The sequence below is a fragment of the Spermophilus citellus genome (assembly GCF_964194105.1).
Source record: "Spermophilus citellus genome assembly, chromosome: 15".
Lineage (NCBI taxonomy): Eukaryota > Metazoa > Chordata > Mammalia > Rodentia > Sciuridae > Spermophilus > Spermophilus citellus.
Genome location: NC_138195.1, coordinates 65128040 through 65147022, shown reverse-complemented (window position 1 = coordinate 65147022; position 18983 = coordinate 65128040). Strand labels below are relative to the sequence as shown.

At 35.5% G+C, this 18983-nt stretch overlaps 1 protein-coding gene across 6 annotated transcripts in view; it reads right to left on the bottom strand.

Moving 5' to 3' along the window:
* The window catches only part of LOC308634127 (cytochrome P450 2C18-like), a gene marked incomplete at both ends in the record, with an annotated part of 318512 nt that overhangs the window by 19280 nt on the left and 280249 nt on the right, over nt 1-18983 (bottom strand). For 2 of the 6 annotated variants that reach the window (XM_081267718.1, XM_081267717.1), the window contains 3 exons: nt 47-223; nt 2686-2846; nt 7023-7172. In XM_081267718.1, coding sequence (XP_081123844.1) covers nt 47-223; nt 2686-2846; nt 7023-7172 — 488 coding nt within the window. Of the gene's footprint in view, nt 1-46; nt 224-2685; nt 2847-7022; nt 7173-7335; nt 7499-16160; nt 16329-18983 lie in introns of those variants that run through there. The other 4 variants (XM_081267715.1, XM_081267716.1, XM_081267719.1 and 1 more) reach the window with 4 other exon arrangements.

Below are 18983 nucleotides of genomic sequence, written 5' to 3'. Positions count from 1 at the left end.
AAAATCTAGAGGCAATCAGATAACTGAGCTGTTGTTCACATCCTACCTCATTCATTTTGATCAAGAAGCAGTCAATGAAGTCCCGAGGATTGTCCGTATCCAAGGATCCTTGGTGTTCTTGTACTTTCTCCAAAATATACTGTTTCACATAGGCAATATTCTTTAAAAGTTTTTTATGACTCCCTGGGAAATAATCAATGAGAGCAGGAAAATTGTTGCAGATCTACAAAATAAAAAATATTTATTAACTAGAAACAGATAATAAAGACATGAATATTATGTGTAGTCCTTCTTATAAATAGAGATGTAAAAATTTTAAAAGTTGATGTTTCTCTTGATAGAGAAATTTTTACTGTACATATATAATAATTCCCAAGCTTATAGAAAGATTTGTGGGAGAGAATTATGACCAGAGGTTATCAGAAATGATAATCATTTTCTATACTCATATGTCATCTTTAGAGATAAAAATAAGTTTATTTAAGTTATCTTCTTTTTCAAACCAATTTTTCCCTACAATCTGGAAATACAGATTGGCATGAATTAGCATGACTGATGCTCTGTAGATGAGAACAGAGTTTAAGGGAGTTTGGGTCACCAGAGAAAGAGTACAATGTTTGGTAATAGTGAATTATGCTCAGTAGAGTAGAAGGAAGAGGAGGAGGAAAGAGGAGAGGGAAAGGGGGAGTGGTCGGGACTGAAATAGAACATATTATATTCCATGCTTGTATAATTATTTCAAAATGAATTTATTTTTATGTATAACTAAAAAGAACTAATAACATTTTTAATTGAAAAAGAGCACAATGCTGTTTGCTGCTTTTTCTTATAAGAAGCAGCCTCATAAATAAAAGTTACTACAGGGGAGATTTTCAAAGTACATGAAATGCAGTTGGGCATTCTATGGAGAAGTAACTGTGCACAAAAATAGGAGATTTCTGAAGATCTGACTTTTATGAAGAATGCAGAATCTGCCAGCTAAACATAGGGTAAAACTGTTCAGGGTTGTATACACTGAAATGCAATCATTTCATTAGCCTAACCCTGATTGCATTTCAGTGTGTACAACCCTGAACAAACAGACAGATTCAATCCATTGTCTTTCAATATCCCTTCTCTCCTCGCTTTTCTTCATTTCGCTTTGACTATTTCACTGATCTTTCTTCTATTCTTTTTTTATGTGTGCCACCTTATTTTGGATTAGCTTCTGCATATCAGAGAAAACATTCAAACTTTGATTTTGTGGGACTAGCTTATTTGACTTAGCATGATATTCTTCAAATGCATCCATTTACTGGAAAATGACATAATGTCATTCTTCTTTATGGCTGAGTAATACTCCACTGTGTATATATGTCACACTTTCTTTATCCATTCATCCTTTGAAGGGCACCTAGTATGTTTCCATAGCTTAATTATTGTAACTTGTGCTGTTATAAATGTTAAAGTGCCTGCATCACTGTAGTATGCTGAATTTAAATCCTTGGGATATATACTAAAGAGTAAAATAACTGGGACAAATTGTGGTTCCATTCATAGTTTTTGAGGAATGTCCATACTGCTTTCCAGAGTAATTGCACTAATTTGCAGTCCCACAAACAATGTACACATTTTCCCCACATTCTGGCTAAAATGTATTGTTACTTGTATTCTTGATAATTGCTATTCTGACTGCAGTGAGATGAAATCTCAATGTAGTTTCAATTTACCTTTCTCTAAATGCTAGAGATGTTGAACATTTCTTCCATATATTTATTGGCCATTCGTATTTTTTTCATTTGAGAAGTGTCTCCTTAGTTCCTTTACCATTTATTGATTGGGTTATATGGGTTTGGGGTGTTAAATTTTATGAGTTCTTTGCATATCCTGAATATAGATGCCTTATCTGAAGAACAAGTGGCAAAGATTTTCTACCATTCTGTAGGCTCTCTCTTTACATTCTTGACTGTTTCCTTTGCTGTGAAGAAGATTTTTAACTAGATATCATCCCATTTGTTATTATAATTTTTAATGTTCTCACTGGCATTTTAAGAGTCTTGTTGAAGAAGTCAGTTCCTGAGCTAATATGTTGGAGTGTGGGCCTACATTTTCTTCTAGCAGGTATATTTTCTGGTCTAATTCCTAGGTCTTTGATCCACTTTGAGTTCAGTTTTGTGCAGGATGAGAGATAGGGGTTCAATTTCATTCCATCACATACAGATTTCCAGTTTCCCGGCACCATTTAAAAAGACTATGTTTTCTCTAACATGTTTTTTGAAAACTTTGTCAAATACCAGAAAACTGTATTTCTGACAAGTAAAGTGATGAAATCTCTAAGTGGTGATTGGAGTGCAGCCCTTGATGATTCCTCCACAGGCCCCTGGATGCTCATTGAGTGTCATGACCTTGCTCAAATGCAGTTACTAAAATACTTTATAAATATGAGGCTTTGGGGGTTACTGGGAGAAGCACTGGCCAGAGAGCCAATGGGCATTTCCTATCATCTCTACATGAAGGCATTCATTTTCCAGTGCATAAAGTAAAGGCCTCAGTCATAGTTTCCTGATACTCATTCCATGACATCCAACTCTGGGCCAGACTGTGGTGTTTAGACTCACTTGACTGCTTGGATCACTAGAAGGTCTTACATGTCATAGTAAAGATGGTGTGTTTTCTCAGAAAAGGGGGATGGGATTTTTGTCTCACCAGGATCCATGGGGAACTCAGAATCTTCATATTTTCGTTAAATTTTTCCATAAAGTATAGAAAATGCTGATCTTTATAATCAAAACGATTATGGAAGATAACGGAGCAGATCACATTGCAGGGAGCACATCCCAGGAGAAAAGTAGGATCACAGGGTGAGGCTAAAGAAGTAGAAACATTAAAAATCCACATTAAATATTTAAAAATTCATACAAATGTACTTATCTTTGAGATAACAGGAAAAGGTAATTGTAGAAACTCTAAGCAATATCTATCTAGAAATTCCTTTCACATGAAAAATATTCGGCATGCTAAAAATCAGTACCACTTTTACCTTAAACTCAAATTAAGTTTAACCTTGTAGCCAGTTTCATAGTGATTTTCCTAATGCTCCATTCAAATCTACTGCCTTTTTAAGCCATTCTAACCGAAAGTCACATTTATTTTGGAAAACATTTTAAAAGATCACTTTAAAAACACTTGTTAATTCAATTTCCGTGCTGAATCATAGTTGTCATCAAACCTGTAGAAAATTAGGAATTAGGTAGAAAGGGAAAAAAGTTAAAGGACATTCGTTTTATATCACTGAGATATTTGTGTGTAAAAACTGCAGAGGTAAAGAATAAATCGAGAGTAACTATGTACAGATTTGTATACTTGTGGAACAAATGAATATAAGCAGAAAACATTCATGCTTTATGAGGAAGAAAGGCAAACACATAAATAATGACATTTGTTGACAAAATAAAGGTAACAAAAATTTATTTTAAAGTAAATTCAAGGTAACACAAAGGTTTAGTTCATAAATGGAATCTATTTATTTATTAGCAGAAAGAGAGAGAGTAAGAGAGAGAAGAGAGAGACTGACTAAGGGAAATTTTTTCGCTTTAGGAAATAGAGCCCATCATCTTCAAATACCTCATTGTTTAATCTATTTGGAAATTCTGCCTTGTTGTGAAATTCTGGAACATTTCTCTGAATCATGTAGTCACAAGTATATTTTAGTAAATATGAATGTTTGTTGGGAGCTGCTTTGAATGAACAGGCCTTCAAGTCCCCATGCCCTGGGGGCTCTGGCCAATGACTACATTTTGTAGTGACTTGGGTGTTGTCCCAGCTGGGGAGCAAGGTGTGGCCCCAGGTGTAGGCATCACCCAAGGGGGTTCAGCTACAGTCACCTGTTCCTTTGTAATCCTACCCCTTTCCTTCTTTGGGGATAGAATGTTCCATGGAAACTCCTTGTGTGTTTCCTGTATAAGAATAAAGAAGTCCAATGGCTCTTTCTCTTTTCAAGGACACTTAAGGTTGCAGAGCCATCTCTGGATTGCTAAAAAGATATTTCTGTGTGGTTGTGTGCTTTCTTTGTCATTTTCTTGATTTATTGGAATAGTCAGATTTTGTGAACCCAGCACTAGGTCGCCAGCTAGGACAGATGTTGACAAATGCTGGTCATCCCTATAGTCAATATTGTCATATTGTAGGTACAGAAATTAACATACAATAAGGTTTTCACTTTTGTAGGAATGCATAAAAGTGAAATTACAATTAGGTGATCAATAAATATTATTTGTTAAAAAAGTATCCAAAGTCACAACTATATTTTTTAAATTACAGTTTACTTGATAAAACAAGTAGATTTTATATTTAATTAAACTTTACTTGATAAAAAAATTACCAAAAAGGTAAGGTATCTACAATAAAAATTACAAAATGCTGATGAAAGAAATTGAAGAATATACAAATAAATGGAGGATTAACATTGTTAAAAGTATCATACTACCCAAATCAAATTTAGGCTCAAATTAATTCTCATGATAACACCAAAGACATTCTTCACAGAACTAGAAAAAAACCCTAAAATTCATGTGGAAGCACAAATATATATATATATATATATATATATATATATATATATATATATATAGAGAGAGAGAGAGAGAGAGAGAGAGAGAGATTTCATATAGAGAGAGACTTGAAAATATATTCATATAGTCAACACAGTCTTGAGCAAAAGGGCAAAGCTGGAGGCAAGACAATTCTTGACTTTAAGCCATACAACACAGCCACAGTAAACAAAACAGCATGGTATTGGCATAAAAAAACAAGAAAATAGAATAATCAAAGAGAAAGGAGATCCTGGAGGAGGGTAAAATGCATCTATAGTCCACTATTTCTAACAAAGTTACTAAAACTTATGGTGGAAAAAGGAGACCCTCTTCAATAAATGGAGCAGACAGAAGATTGTGACTTGAACCTCATCTCTCACCCTGTACAAAATCCAACTCAAAAATGGCTCAGAGACCTTACTGTAGGTTCTGAAACACTAAATGAACTAGAAGAAAACATAGGGGGAATACCTGAAGATGAATACAAGTGATGATTTTTTTTCCTATATGACCCTAAAAGCAAAAATAGGCAAATAGATAACATCGAGTTGAAAAGCTCTTGCACAACAGTCAATAGAGTGAAGAGACATTCTACAGAAGGAGAGATAATATTTGCCAATTATTCATCTCACAGAGGATTAAAATCAACAATACATAAAGAACAAAAAATTAAAAACGTAACAAACCACAAGTAATACAATTAAAAATGGGCAAATAATCTTAATAGGTACTTCTCAAAAGAGGAAATATAATGATCAATAAGTACTTTTTAAAAATTCTCAATATCATTAGGTATCAGGCAAATGCAAATCAAAACGACCAAGAGATATCATTTTGCTCAGGTTAAAATGGCTATCATAAAAACATGAAAACAAAAATAAGAAACACATATTACCACCACCACAACAACAATTAACAAATATTGGAGAGGTGTGACAAAAAAGTACACCTTATAACTGTTGGTGGGAATGTGCATTCGGATAGTCATTATGTAAAAAAGTATGCAGTTCCCTGAAACATAAAGAGATCTTCCATATGATCTAAGTGTCCTGTTTCTTGGCACATAGATGAAAGAAATGAAATCAACATACAACATTGATTCCTGCATGTTCAGGATAACTAGGACTCTATTCACAATAGCTAAGATATCATATTAATGTGCTTATCATCAGATGAGTGGATAAAGAAAATCTGTTATAAATACAACATTATGTATTTGTATTTAGTCATAACAAAAAGTAAATCTTGTCATTTGCTGCAAAGAAGAGAGAACTGGGGGAACTTATGGTAAGAGATCAGAAACAGAAAGTCAAGTATTACATGGCGTCTCTCATGTGTGGAAGATGAATGTGTTCAAAACGAATGCGAACCTGAAGGTAGAAGAGTGATTATTGGAGATAGGGTGGTGAAGAGGGTACAGAGATGCAGCAGATGAATTTTAAACAGCATATGCTTCACATATATGTATGAATATCATAGGGACATCATTAATATGGACTGATTACATGCCAATAAAAAAATACAAGAGAAAAATTTTAAAATCAACAAATGAAAAAAATGATGCAAAGAAAGTGTAGAGCATTGGGTAAGAGCAATGCTTTCAAATTATCCACTTCACCAGGCTCTGTGAATGCTCCAGTGGTCTAAGCTTTGAGAGCAAAGGTATATTTTAGCTATGGAGTTAGAAGGTAATTAGGGAAGCCTGTGAATTTCTTTGTGTGTGTCATTCACTAGTAAAGTCTGATTCTCACTCTTTCCTCTTTTGTTAATTGGAAGAGAAATTGAAAAACAGAGCAGTTGAAATCCAAGCTGAAAATCAGAGACACCGTAAAAACACTTCATGGATTAGTAGAGAAGACAAGGAGAGGTAAGTCATTACCATATGCAAGATTAATGAGAATTTCCAGGAGATATGCAAATGAATGTAAACCCATTTATTATATAATTACTGCATATTGTAGGCACTGGCCTTGAAAGAAACCCTGAGAGAAGTCAGAAATCAAAAGTGACTGTACAACCACTGTCCAATTCAGTGAAAGAACATATCACTTGCTTCAGCTCCACAGTGTCTATGGCTGTGTCCAATGGACCATGGTGAAGGCTGTGGAGTGGGAAACTCACAAATGTGCCATGGAGAAACCCTGCTTTTTAACTCTTTAAGAAAAATGCATCTCTAAACTTTAACTCTTCGTGATGCAATGATTTGAAAACATCAATAAAGCTGGTCAGAGTAGGATTATACGACCTTTTACATCTACCATGCATGCCCACTCATGTCCGTGCACAGGCAGCAAAGATAAACAAACTCTGACTCTCTGCTTAATACCATCACTCCTCTACATGAGTCTTGACAGAACCTATAATTATAAAGGCCTGGCTGTTGCTGAAATGTATTCACTAGACCCAGAAAAGAGCCGTCTATTAAGAACAGTGATACCACAAAGCACTCACAGTTGGTTTTCCTCAACTCCTGCACAAGGCAGCGGGCTTCTTCTTGAATTCGGTCCTCAATGCTCCTCTTCCCCATCCCAAAATTCCTCAGAGTCATGACTGAGAAGCGTCTCATCACTTTCCATCTGTTTCCAGTACTAAAAATGATTCCTAAATGAAAGGGAGCAGAATCTAGAAGGGATATCCCTGGTGAGGTACAGGAAGTTGACGATTGGCAGCAACAGAGATGGCCAAGCTCAACCTGGCTTTCTCTTTTTCATGCTCCTCTTTCCCATGACCACTGCTCACCCACCTCACATGCATGCCCACTTACCAAGCCCTTTCCTAGTTCTGTCACTCACTGGGAAACTGCCTCTTCCAGAAAATACTTCTCCATGATCAACCAGGGCTTCCTTCACGGCTTCATATCCATGCAACACCACAGTGGGCCTTGTACCCAAATACACAGTGAACACAGGGCCATAGGCTTTTGACAACTGGAAATGGGAAAGAAAAATGCAAAAATTAGCTAAGGAAGATCAGCATTTGATCTACATGTTTGGAATGATTCAGACTGTTACAGATTATGGGTATTTTTTATATTTTATTGTGCCATAGAATCTTCAAATATTTCTCAATTTTTCTCATATAATGTAATGGCCATTAAGCTGTCACATATGGATGGGCTGCAATGTGCTATACCTGGCTCAGGCAATGGATATCTGTGTTATGATTAATTCTCATATCAGTGAATTTAGGGGACTTACTTGTTCTGTTTTACATTCAAAGGAAACAAAGTCAGAAAGTTACAAACTCATTTGCAGTGAACCATGTATAATAAACAGAAGACCCAAATGTGAACCTTTATTTTGTTAACTTCTCAAATTTGAACAATTTGTTAGTACCCAGTGCTTATGCACCTTTGCACCACACCCAGAAAATTTTTTCTTTATTTTTTAAAGTGACCCCAGATGATCTTAACACTCATAGGTTGAGGCCACAGATATCACTAACACAGCAAAAGAGTGAGTACCAGGGAGGAGGCAGCATCAGGCCATGTAGCATCTCATGGAAGAACAATTTCTCTCACCCAACAGTAATTCACAGGGTAAAGACTGAAGTTTTATGCAAAACCCACAAGGATTCTGTTACCATCCAGTGGACCCTAAATGGTTAATTCTTTCCTTCATTTTCTTATGCTGGTTCTCAGCCCATAGTCTTCTTTTTATTAAATACTTTATTGAGGTACAATTGAAAAATAATATATATATATATATATATATATATATATATATATATATATATATACTTAGAGTATAAAATGTGCTATTTTGATTGATGTAGACATTGCAAATTGATTACCACAGCCAAGTTAATTAATAAACATCACCTCAGTGTTAACATTGTCATGTGTGTGTGATGAATACACATTAGTAAACTTCAGGTGTAAGACACTTTATTTACTCGCATCACCATACTGTGTCTTAGGTCTCCAGTGAATATTCACCAAGTAACTGAATGTTTATACCCTGGGACCAACATCTCACCTTTTCTCTCACATCACAGCTCTCAATAGCCATCATTCTAGTTTCTATTACTATGAGTTTGAGGCTTTTTGCTTTGCTTTGTAAGATTCCACAGGTAAGTGAGGTCATGGAGTGAAGGTCTTTTTGTGTGGCTATTTCCCTCATCATAAAGTCCTCCAAGCTCGTGCCAGGATATTATCAGTAGTAGGAGTTCGAATTTAGAACTCTGCACCACTTCCACGGCAAGAATTTACAATCTGTCAGCGCTCCTCAGAGGATCCCACACCTATACTGGAAGAATGGAAGCTGAGCACTACTACAACAAATGGGCTCCTAGCCACATTATCTGGCAGCTAGCTAGTGAGGAATGCAAATGTGCTTGCTTCGCAATGCCCAAACCTTGACCCTAGGGTTACAAAGCAAAACATAAACATGAAAAATGAAAATCCGTTCCTACCAACAATTTAGACCATACTCATGAGAAGTTAGGGAGGGGGAAAACCTTTACTTCTCATGGGTATTTTTCCTTTGTTTACTCCATGTATACCCCATTGAAAATATATTGTTTGCTTTTTCTTAAAATTAAAGAACTCTAGAAAACTTAACACTAAAAAAAAAAACCTCATTAATAAATGTGCAAAGGAACTGACAGGTACTTCACAGAAGAAATACAAATGCTCAACAAACATGTGAAAAAATATTCAACCTCTCCAGCCATTAGAGAAATTCAAATTAAAACTATACTGATATTCCTTATCACTCCGGTCAGAATGGCAATTAGTAAGAACACAAGTAACAGTAAGTGTTGATGAGAATGTGGGGGAAATGTTTCCCTCATATGTTGGTGTATGTACAGCAAATTGGTACAACCACTCTGGAAAGCAGTTTTCCTTAGAAAACTTGGAATGGATTCACCATTTAACCCAGTTATCCTGCTCCTCAGTTTATACCTAAAACACTTAAAATAAACATGCTATAGTGACACAGCCACATCAATGTTTATAGTAGCTCACTTCACATAGTCAAGCTATGGAATCAACCTAGGTGTCCTTTAACAGATCACTAAATAAAGAAAATGTGGTATGTATATAGAATGATTAGAATATTAATCAGCCATAAAGAAGAATGACATTATGGCATATGCCACTAAATGGCTGGAACTGGAAAATATCATGCTAAGTGTAATCAGCCAGTTCCAAAAAACCAAAGGCCAAATGTTCTCTCTGCTATGTGGATGCTAAACCACAACAAGAAAGGGTAGTGTTATGGTTTGAATATGGCATCTCCCCCAAGTGAAATAATGCAAGAAGGTTCAGAGGAGAAATTATTTAATAATGATTTAACCCAATGAGTGGATTAATCCCTGATGGAATTAACTGAGTGATAACTAGAGGCAGGTGGGGTGTGGCTGGAGGAGGAGTTCATCCGGGATATAGCTATGGGGTATATACTTTGTATATGGAGCTGGAGTCTCTCTCTCTGCTTCTTAATGTGAGCTGCTTCCCTCTGCAGCACTCTCCCATCATGATGTTCAGCTTCACCTCATGCCCTGAGGAAAGGAGCCAGACTTGTATGGACTCAGACCTCTGAAGCCGTGAGCCCTCAAATAAACTCTTCCTCCTTACAGTCGCTCTGGTCAGATCTTTTAGTCACAGCAGTGAAAAAGCTGATTAAAACAGGCATGGAGGGGAAGAATAGAAGTTCACTGGATTAGACAAAAAGGAATGAAGGGAAAGGAGGGGGTAGGGAAGTAGAAGAGACTGTAGAATGAATCAGACATGACTTTCCTTTGCTCATAAATGAATACACAAGTTGCCATCTCAGGTCGCATCCACCTCAGAATGGGGACACCAGACAGGGCCTGGAGATCCATTGTCAGGGTATCTGCAGGTCTGGTTGTACCTGAGATCTTTCTGCTGGGAATGCTAGTGGCCACCATCTGGCTGCCTCTCTGCGGGGGTTTCTCCTTTGTGTGGCTACCTCCCTGGTGGTCTCCCTGCGGGTTGAAATGGCATTGAGATCTTGTGACTGCAACAAGCTGGGCCTGGGTAAACTGAAGCCCAGGTCCATCAGATTGTAGCTGGGCTTGCTTGGGTCAGGCTGGATCTAGCAAGCCTGAGGAATGCCAGAGACTAGGGGCAGTGCCCCAGGGAAATCATAGGTTGAAGAAATTAGAGAAAACAAGGTTTTCTACATCTCCGGGAGTCCTGAGGTGCATGGGGACAGAGTGGGTCAGCTACAATGGGTGGGAAGACTGGAAGAGGATGTGAGGGCATCTTGCTATCAGCTCACCCACCCAACAAGTCTGGTACTCACCAGACTGGAGCTACCATCAAACTTCAGACAACGCCACGTGTCAGCAGAGAAGGGAAGCTGATAAAATTTTTGAAAGCCCATGGAAACAATCGTTCAACTTTCCATTGAGACCTCTTGTTTTTTCCTTTTGCCTCCTCTCTCACATCTCTACCATCTTTGAATCCAAATATTATTCATGCATCAATATATTGAGGAATGGGATATCTAAATTATATATTACAGTTTTATTGTGATCCTTATATTTTTACAGTTTTAGAAAATCTGTATATATTTTTTCTATCTGTCTCCCTGGATTCTCTGTCACACTTCTCTCATACAAACAGCCCATCACTATTAATTCATTCCTCAATCTTACTATAAATTTTTGCCTTTAACTTCTTTCCTTCTCCATCATAAATATCACATCTTGCACTACTTCTGTTCCCTCATTGTCCATCATTAGAAACAAAACTTACTGTTTATATTGTAGACAATAATTTAACAAATCATTTCTGCTTATTATTCTGCTTAGGAGCTATTTGGTTTAAAGGTATATCTTATTTGCATTGGGTGTTGTTAATATTCATCTCCCCATGTAGAGTGAGGTACTGGAAACCTTCAGGGGCACTATAAGACTACAAAACTGTGCTGCCTCAGGTCTATACAACTAGGTGGGAAGATACACAAACAACATGGAAAACAAACAAACCAAGATGTTCCAACAATAGAATCTGTAGACAACACAGAAAATGTCAGAGAAGGAATTTAGAATGTATATAGTTAAGCTGATCAATGAAGTAAAGGATAGTATAAGAAGTGAAATCAAAGACAAAACACAGGAAGTGAAAGATTCATTCAACAAAAGAGATTGGAAAAAAAGCAGAAATCCTCAAAATAAAGAAAAAAAGCAAATTAATATTTCAATGGAAAGTATTACTGACAGACTAGACCACTTAGAAGACAGAACCTCAGGCAAAAAAGACAAAATATACACTCTTGAAAATAAAATCAACCACATAGAGAAGATGGTAAGAAACCATAAACACAACTTCCAAGAAATATGGGATAACATGAAAAGATCAAATTTAAGATTTATCACAATAGATGAAGACATGGAGATACAAACAAAAGAAATGCACAATTTATTCAAAGACATAATATCAGAAAATTTTCCAAGTCTAAAGAATGAAATGGACCCCAAATGTACAAAATTACATAGACCCACACCAAGGCCCATTATAATGAGACTGACTAGCATACAGAATAAGGAGAGAATTTTAAAGGCTGCAAGAGAAAAAAAGGTTTAATTGCATATGGGGGGAAACAATTCAGATTTCAGCTGATTCCTCAACCCAGAGCCTCAATGCGAGGTCCTGGAATAACATGTACCAATTTCTAAAAGAAAATGATGCCAACCAAGAATTTTATATCCAGCAAAATTAAACTTCAGATTTGAAGATGAAATAAAAACCTTTCATTATAAGCAAAAGTTAAAACACTTTACAACTAAAAAGCCTGCACTATAGAACATTCTTGACAAAATATTGCACAAAGAGGAAATGAAAACCAGCAAAGGGAGGAGCTGCACTAAAGGAAAGATCAAAGGAGAAACTAGGTCGAGTTTTAAAAACAAAAATAAACCAAAATGACATGGATTACAAATCATATCTCAGTAATAACCCTGAATGTTAATGGCCTAAAGTTATCCATCAAAAGACATAGACTGGCGGATTGAGCTTTTTAAAAAGACCAAAGAATATGTTGTCTTCAAGAGACTCGCCTCCTAGGAAAAGACATCAGACTGAAGGTGACAGGATGGGAAAAACGTATAACTCACATGGACTGCGTAAACAAGCAGGGGTTTCCATCCTCATATCAGACAAAGTGGACTTGGTGCGTGGGCTCCAGCGAGGAGGTCCATGGAACAGGGTAGAGGAGAGTGTGGCTGTGGAGTCACTGATCAAGGCCTCGGGAGACCAAGCAGGAAGCAGGTCTGATTTTATTGTGCAGTTACCATGTATATATACTCAGGCAGTAGCTAAGCTGATTACAGGCAGCCACCAGTACAATTTCTTGCTAACTGTCCTTGTAGCAACCAATTGAGGAGTGGGCCATGGAGCAAGCACAGGGACTGCAACACGCAACCTCATGCCCAGGGCTGCGCCTACGATATAAGCGGTTTGCCGTTCACCCACCCAATGACACAAAATAGAAAACATACAGAAACACCCATATATACTCAGTTATCTCATACTAGACAAGGGCACCAAAAACATACATTGGAGAAAAGATAAACTATTCGACAAACAGTACTTGGAAACCTGGAAATGCGTATGTAGCAAAATAAAATTAAACCTCTTATTCTCACTCTAATAAAAACCAAGTCAAAATGGGTCAAAAACTTAGGCACTAGAATAGAGACCCTGCACCTAATAGAAGAAAAACCAGGCCCAAATCTTCATGTCGGCTTAGGATCTGACTTGATGCCCACCAACAGTTGAATAGATAAAAAAAAATATGGTACATATACACAATAGAATATTACTCTAACTTAAAGAAAAAGGAAATTATGGCATTTGCAGGTAAATGGGATGGAAGTATAGAACATCATGCTAAGCAAAGTAAGCCAATCCCAAATTACCAAAGGTCAAATGTTTTCTCTGATAAGCAGATGCTGATCCACAGTGGGGGCTAAGGAAGAGGGAAAAATTAAGAAATTTGGATTGCACAGAGAGGAGTGAGTGGGGCTTCGGGGATGGGAAGAATAGTAGAATGAGACAGACATTATTACCCTATAAACATTCATGATTATGCTATTGGTGTGACTGTGCACTATGTATAACCAGACGGATGAGAAGTTGTGCTCCATCTGTGTACAATATGTCAAAATACATTCTACTGTCATGTATTACTAATTAGAACAAATTTTGTAAAATGGAAGGGAGACCAGTGGAATAAAGTAAAAGCATCAGGGGTAGGGAGGGGAGGAAAAGGGGAGGTAATGGGAATAAAATTAATAAAAAATACCATTTTATTGGGGCTGGGATGTGGCTCAAGTAGTAGCGTGCTCGCCTGACATGTGTGCAGCCCGGGTTCTATCCTCAGCACCACATACAAAGATGTTGTGTCCACCGAAAACTAAAAATTAAATGTTAAAATTCTCTCTCTCTCTTTAAAAAAATACCATTTTATTATGTGCACATATGAATATATTATAACAAATTCAACTGTTGTGTATAATTTTAATGTGTCAATAAAAATAATGAATAAAATAAATAAAAAATTTAAAAAATTAATACACAATCAGTGTAACTCCACATAATGTACAACCATAAAAATAGGATCCTAATTGGAATGATGGGATGCATTCCATGTATATATAGAAAATCATGTGTACATATTTAAAAAAAAAGATTTAAATTTTTTTTTCAAATTTCATTTCATTTTATTTTATTATTTTTTTTTACTTCTTTTCATTTTGTAAAATTTTGGTATGTGTGTTTGTGTAGACATGTGTGTTCTCGCAGCAAAAATAGGTCCAATATATGTATATATTCATATATTTTGCTGTCTCTTTAACTGCTTTCTTCTGCATCTGTTTATTAAATAGCCTTGGTTTCACATAGGAGGGATATATTCTTACATGAGTTTGAACTGTTTTGATCTTACATTTGCTTGTTTGCTATACCTTAGTTTTTGTCCCTCTTAATGCTCCTTCTTCACTCTTTTCTCCCAAAAACCCTTTCCCAAAATATTTCCTATTCCAGCTTCCTCTTTTTAAATTTGTAAACTACTTATACTTAAATTTTTTATTTCTCTTTCTTTATAATCAACACTTGTGATCCATCTTCTGCCTCTCCTGTCTTCACTTTTTAAAACATTTCAAACTTTTTCTTGCCTTTCTACTCTATTTTCTCTTCACATAACAAATTGTAATTTCATTAAATATAGAATTATATAATTAATGTAGTTTGTACCTCATTCATCTTGTCAAGATTATCAACACAGTTGGCAACACACTTTTCCAGAGAAAAGTGATAATGACTGATGTTGTTCACATTTTTTTAAAAAAATATTTTTTTAATTGTAGATGAACAGACACTATATTTATTTTTATGTGGTGCTGAGAATTGAACCCAGTGCCTCACACATGTGCTGCAAGTGCTTTACCACTGAGCCCCAGCCCCAGACCCTTGTTCACACTTTTTATTGTTGATCCCTCCATTCCTCTATAGGTGGCAATTAGTGTTACAGATATCAAAATAGATACTGCACATTCGTCTTGAGGCTGTACATTTCTTGGTAACAATAGTGCAATTCCTGGCTGACTGCTTCCTCTAAGTGGGGTTGAAAAGTGAGTGGGTCATATCAGGTTCACAGAGTAGTCATCCTTCTCCCAAGCAATACACACAACTCAGCCCTGTAACAATGGATCTCACCCCACACTTGTAGTCCCACCTCCATCTCAACATTACTTCAAAACATAAAATTAAGGAGAAAAAAATCTCAAACTTACAACCAGGTCAAAGGAGAATCAACCAAAGGGGGACCTCAGGTCACACCTCTGGACCTACTCATATATCAAAAACAGAAAAAATAACCCCAAAACAAAAGAGATAACTACACACACAAAAGGACATAGGTGTAAAATAGAAAGTAGAATCCATTTCCATTGAAGTGCAATTTCATGAATTCTGAAAACTTGAGAAACCAAATGAATAAATCTTCCCTCCTAATTCACCCTATAAAAGATTCCACAGATTGAAAAGTGTGTGAAATTCTAGAGAAAAGTTATAGAAAATTGATTATTAAAATATTTAGTAAACTAAAGGAAGACCTAAGGAATGAATTAAAAGAGACAATTTTGATAAAGAAATAGCAATATTGAAAAGAAACTAGTCAAAACTGCTGGAAATGAAAGACACCCTGAAAGTAATAAAAATTCACTCAAAGAATCACAAGCAGATTAGATTGTGCAGAAAACAGAAAATCATAGCAAATAATGATGAAAAAATGAAGAGCAGGGCTACTCCAGACTTTTGCTATTTAAATATTGCCATCAAAATATTAAATATAAATTTTTTAATCCCAGATGCATTGTTTCATTATACTACCTGTAACAATGAAAGACTATTAAAAAATGAAAACCTCAATGTCCAAAGAGTATTTTCTGTGCAACAATCTCTTTTAATAATTTGCCTTGTGCATATATTTAATTAAAAATAAAGAATTAATATAAATGAATAAAATAAAATAAAGGATTAATATATTCACTAAATAAATAAAATAAAATAAAGGATTAATATATTCACCACTGGAGGAGCATCAACAGACTTACATTAGTGAAGGATTTGCTGATGTTTTTAGCATCTATCTGCAGGATATTCCCAAGAATTGGGAGAGGCATGGGTCCTGGTGGGAGTCTTCCCTTCCCAGATCTCTGTCTCCATAGTGAGAGGAGAAGAATACAGGAGAGACTGATCACCAGGACTACAACTGGATCCATTGAAGCCTTCCTCTTTTACTTAGTCAAATGTGAACTTGCAATCAATGTAAAGCTTTTATAGTTCATTCTGTTATAGTGCACTATCAGATTGTGTCCTATTGACATAAAGTGCTGAGCCAATCAACTAGGTAAGTTCTAATTCCTTGTGAGTGTACATTAATCACCTGATGAGGATAAACAAACTGTTATTTAATCTTGCTCTCCTTTCCAAATCTCTGTCCATGACAATCTAGTTCAAGCACTCTGAGATCACAGGAATAGATATTTTAAAACAAAGAAGCAAACAAACAAACACACAAGCACACATCCTCTGCTGGTACCAATGTGCAGCTAAGAATAAGAAAAAAAAAATGAAGCATTTGATCCCCAACATTACTCAACATGCTGGATTCTCAGACTGATCAGTGTATCTCTGACTTTTATATTGAAATATTGAACATATAATACTTCATTAAAAAATATGATAGTTTGTCTTTGAAAATCAAGTCTTTTAAACATTTTAAAGGGCTGGACTAACATCACAAGTGCCTATGCATAAATTAGGAAGTACAACTTAAACATTTTAAAATACCAAACATATATCAACATGTAACTAAGTAAATGTACAAAGCATTTGCTATTTAGTACCCCCAAATCCCCAAATCCTGCAGAGCAGAGGGCAGATATTATTATTTTTTATTTGAAAATGAGGAAACAGAGATTCTCTGAGCATGGGAGACCTTCATTAGAACTGGAACTTGAATGAGCTCTGATGCCCATAACGGTGTGCTATGAATTATAACAGAGAGGCCTCCGAAGCCACCTTAGAAAAGTAAAGCAAACACTACACTGTCTCGGTTCATAGACCATCAAATTTCCCCTCAAATCAATACCCATTATTTCACTGCAAGGATAACTGGGTCATTCATTGATTCTACAAAAGGAAGAGGGACAAAAGGCCTTCTCCCCACTCCATCAGTATAGAGGTGAAACTTATTCAGCAGAACTGTGGAAGAGACAATCTCAGAGAATTGTAAACTATGGCTCTGCCAATCTCTCACCTCTTCTAGATGGGACTACATCTATTGCTCTTTAGTATGTCCTTGTCAGAGGTAATGGAATGAAAAATATTGGACCATAAGCAATAATATTAGTAACAGAAAAATAGGCATATGATTTAGAGGTAAATAGGACACAGCAAGTATACCAAACAGATTCCCAGCACAGAAGAAGCAACATGCAAATTGGAATATGAGACTTTATTTGTTAGTATGGAATTGAACATTACTGGATTGATGTTCACTAATGGTAATGCTGTACAAAGGTGCAACCTATAAAGATACATTGTATTTGTTTTAAATTGGCAAGCATTGTTGTTTACAATCAATTTAGTAAGAAAATTGCTGTCAAGACCCCAGTTACATAATGTTTAATGGTCATGTGTACTGGTGTTCTTAAAATTAACATGCAATTTCCTACATATATTACTTTCTATTTTTTTAATTACCTTTAGTTAAAGTAAAATTATTCCCATTTTAAAAATGAGGAAGCTGGGTCTTAGAGAGGCAATGCCTTAGTCGAGGGCACACAGATGGTATGAGGTAAAACTGCGGCTGGAACTCATATGCATTGAGTCTCAAATTTTTCCCTAAATCAAAACATACAGTCCAAGCAAGTGCAATATTTATTGAGTATATATTATTTAACAGTCTTCCATGATTATACTAACCAGTGACATGTGAAATAGTCACTGACTTAATAATTGCAACATTCATTGGCTAAAATAGTCAGTCATAAAAATTTTTATTTTTTAACTCAAGTTTTGATGAACTCATTATCCATTGAAAAGGGACGCAGCAATTTATTGTGTGACTCACAGTGATGTGACATGTAATCCAACATGTCTATCAGGTTCTAAATACTGATTGAACCACACCTACTTATTTTGGACAAAGTTAATTTGATGAGTTTTTTCAGATCATTAGCTTAATTGTCTATGAGATAAACTTTTCTATTCTCTTCCTTCATTCCATAATTTTCCTGCCTGACCTTTTCAGTTTTTGTAGAAAGAAAGAATCACACAACATATCAAAATTATGGGATATAGCAAAAACAATACTAAGAATGAAGATCATAGCAATGAATTTCTATGCTAAAAACAATCAATTTCAAATGTCTATCTAATTATTTACCTAAGGGACCAAGAAAAGCAATAGATAAATAGACTCAAAATTAATAGAAGAAAAGAAATATCAAAGATCAGAGCAGAAATAAATCCAAGATTTAAAAACTACAAAGATAAATGAAAGATTTTTAAGAAAAGAAATTTTAAAATTGTTAGCTAGGCTATAAATAAAATAAAGAAAACACAAGTAAATAAAATTAGAGATAAAAATAGATATTATAATTGATATCACAGAAATACAAAGATTATTAATATTACAAAAAATTATAAATCAATCAATGGAAAACTAATAGAAATGGTTAAGTTTATGAACACATATAATATCCAAAAAGTGATCTATGAGATATGACAACCATAAACAGAACAACAATGGGTAGCAATATTAAATCAGTAATAAAATAATTTTTAAATAAATATGCTAAATATAGAATGGCTTCACAGCTGAATTCTATAAAACTATCATAGAATAACTGACAACATTTTTTGGACAA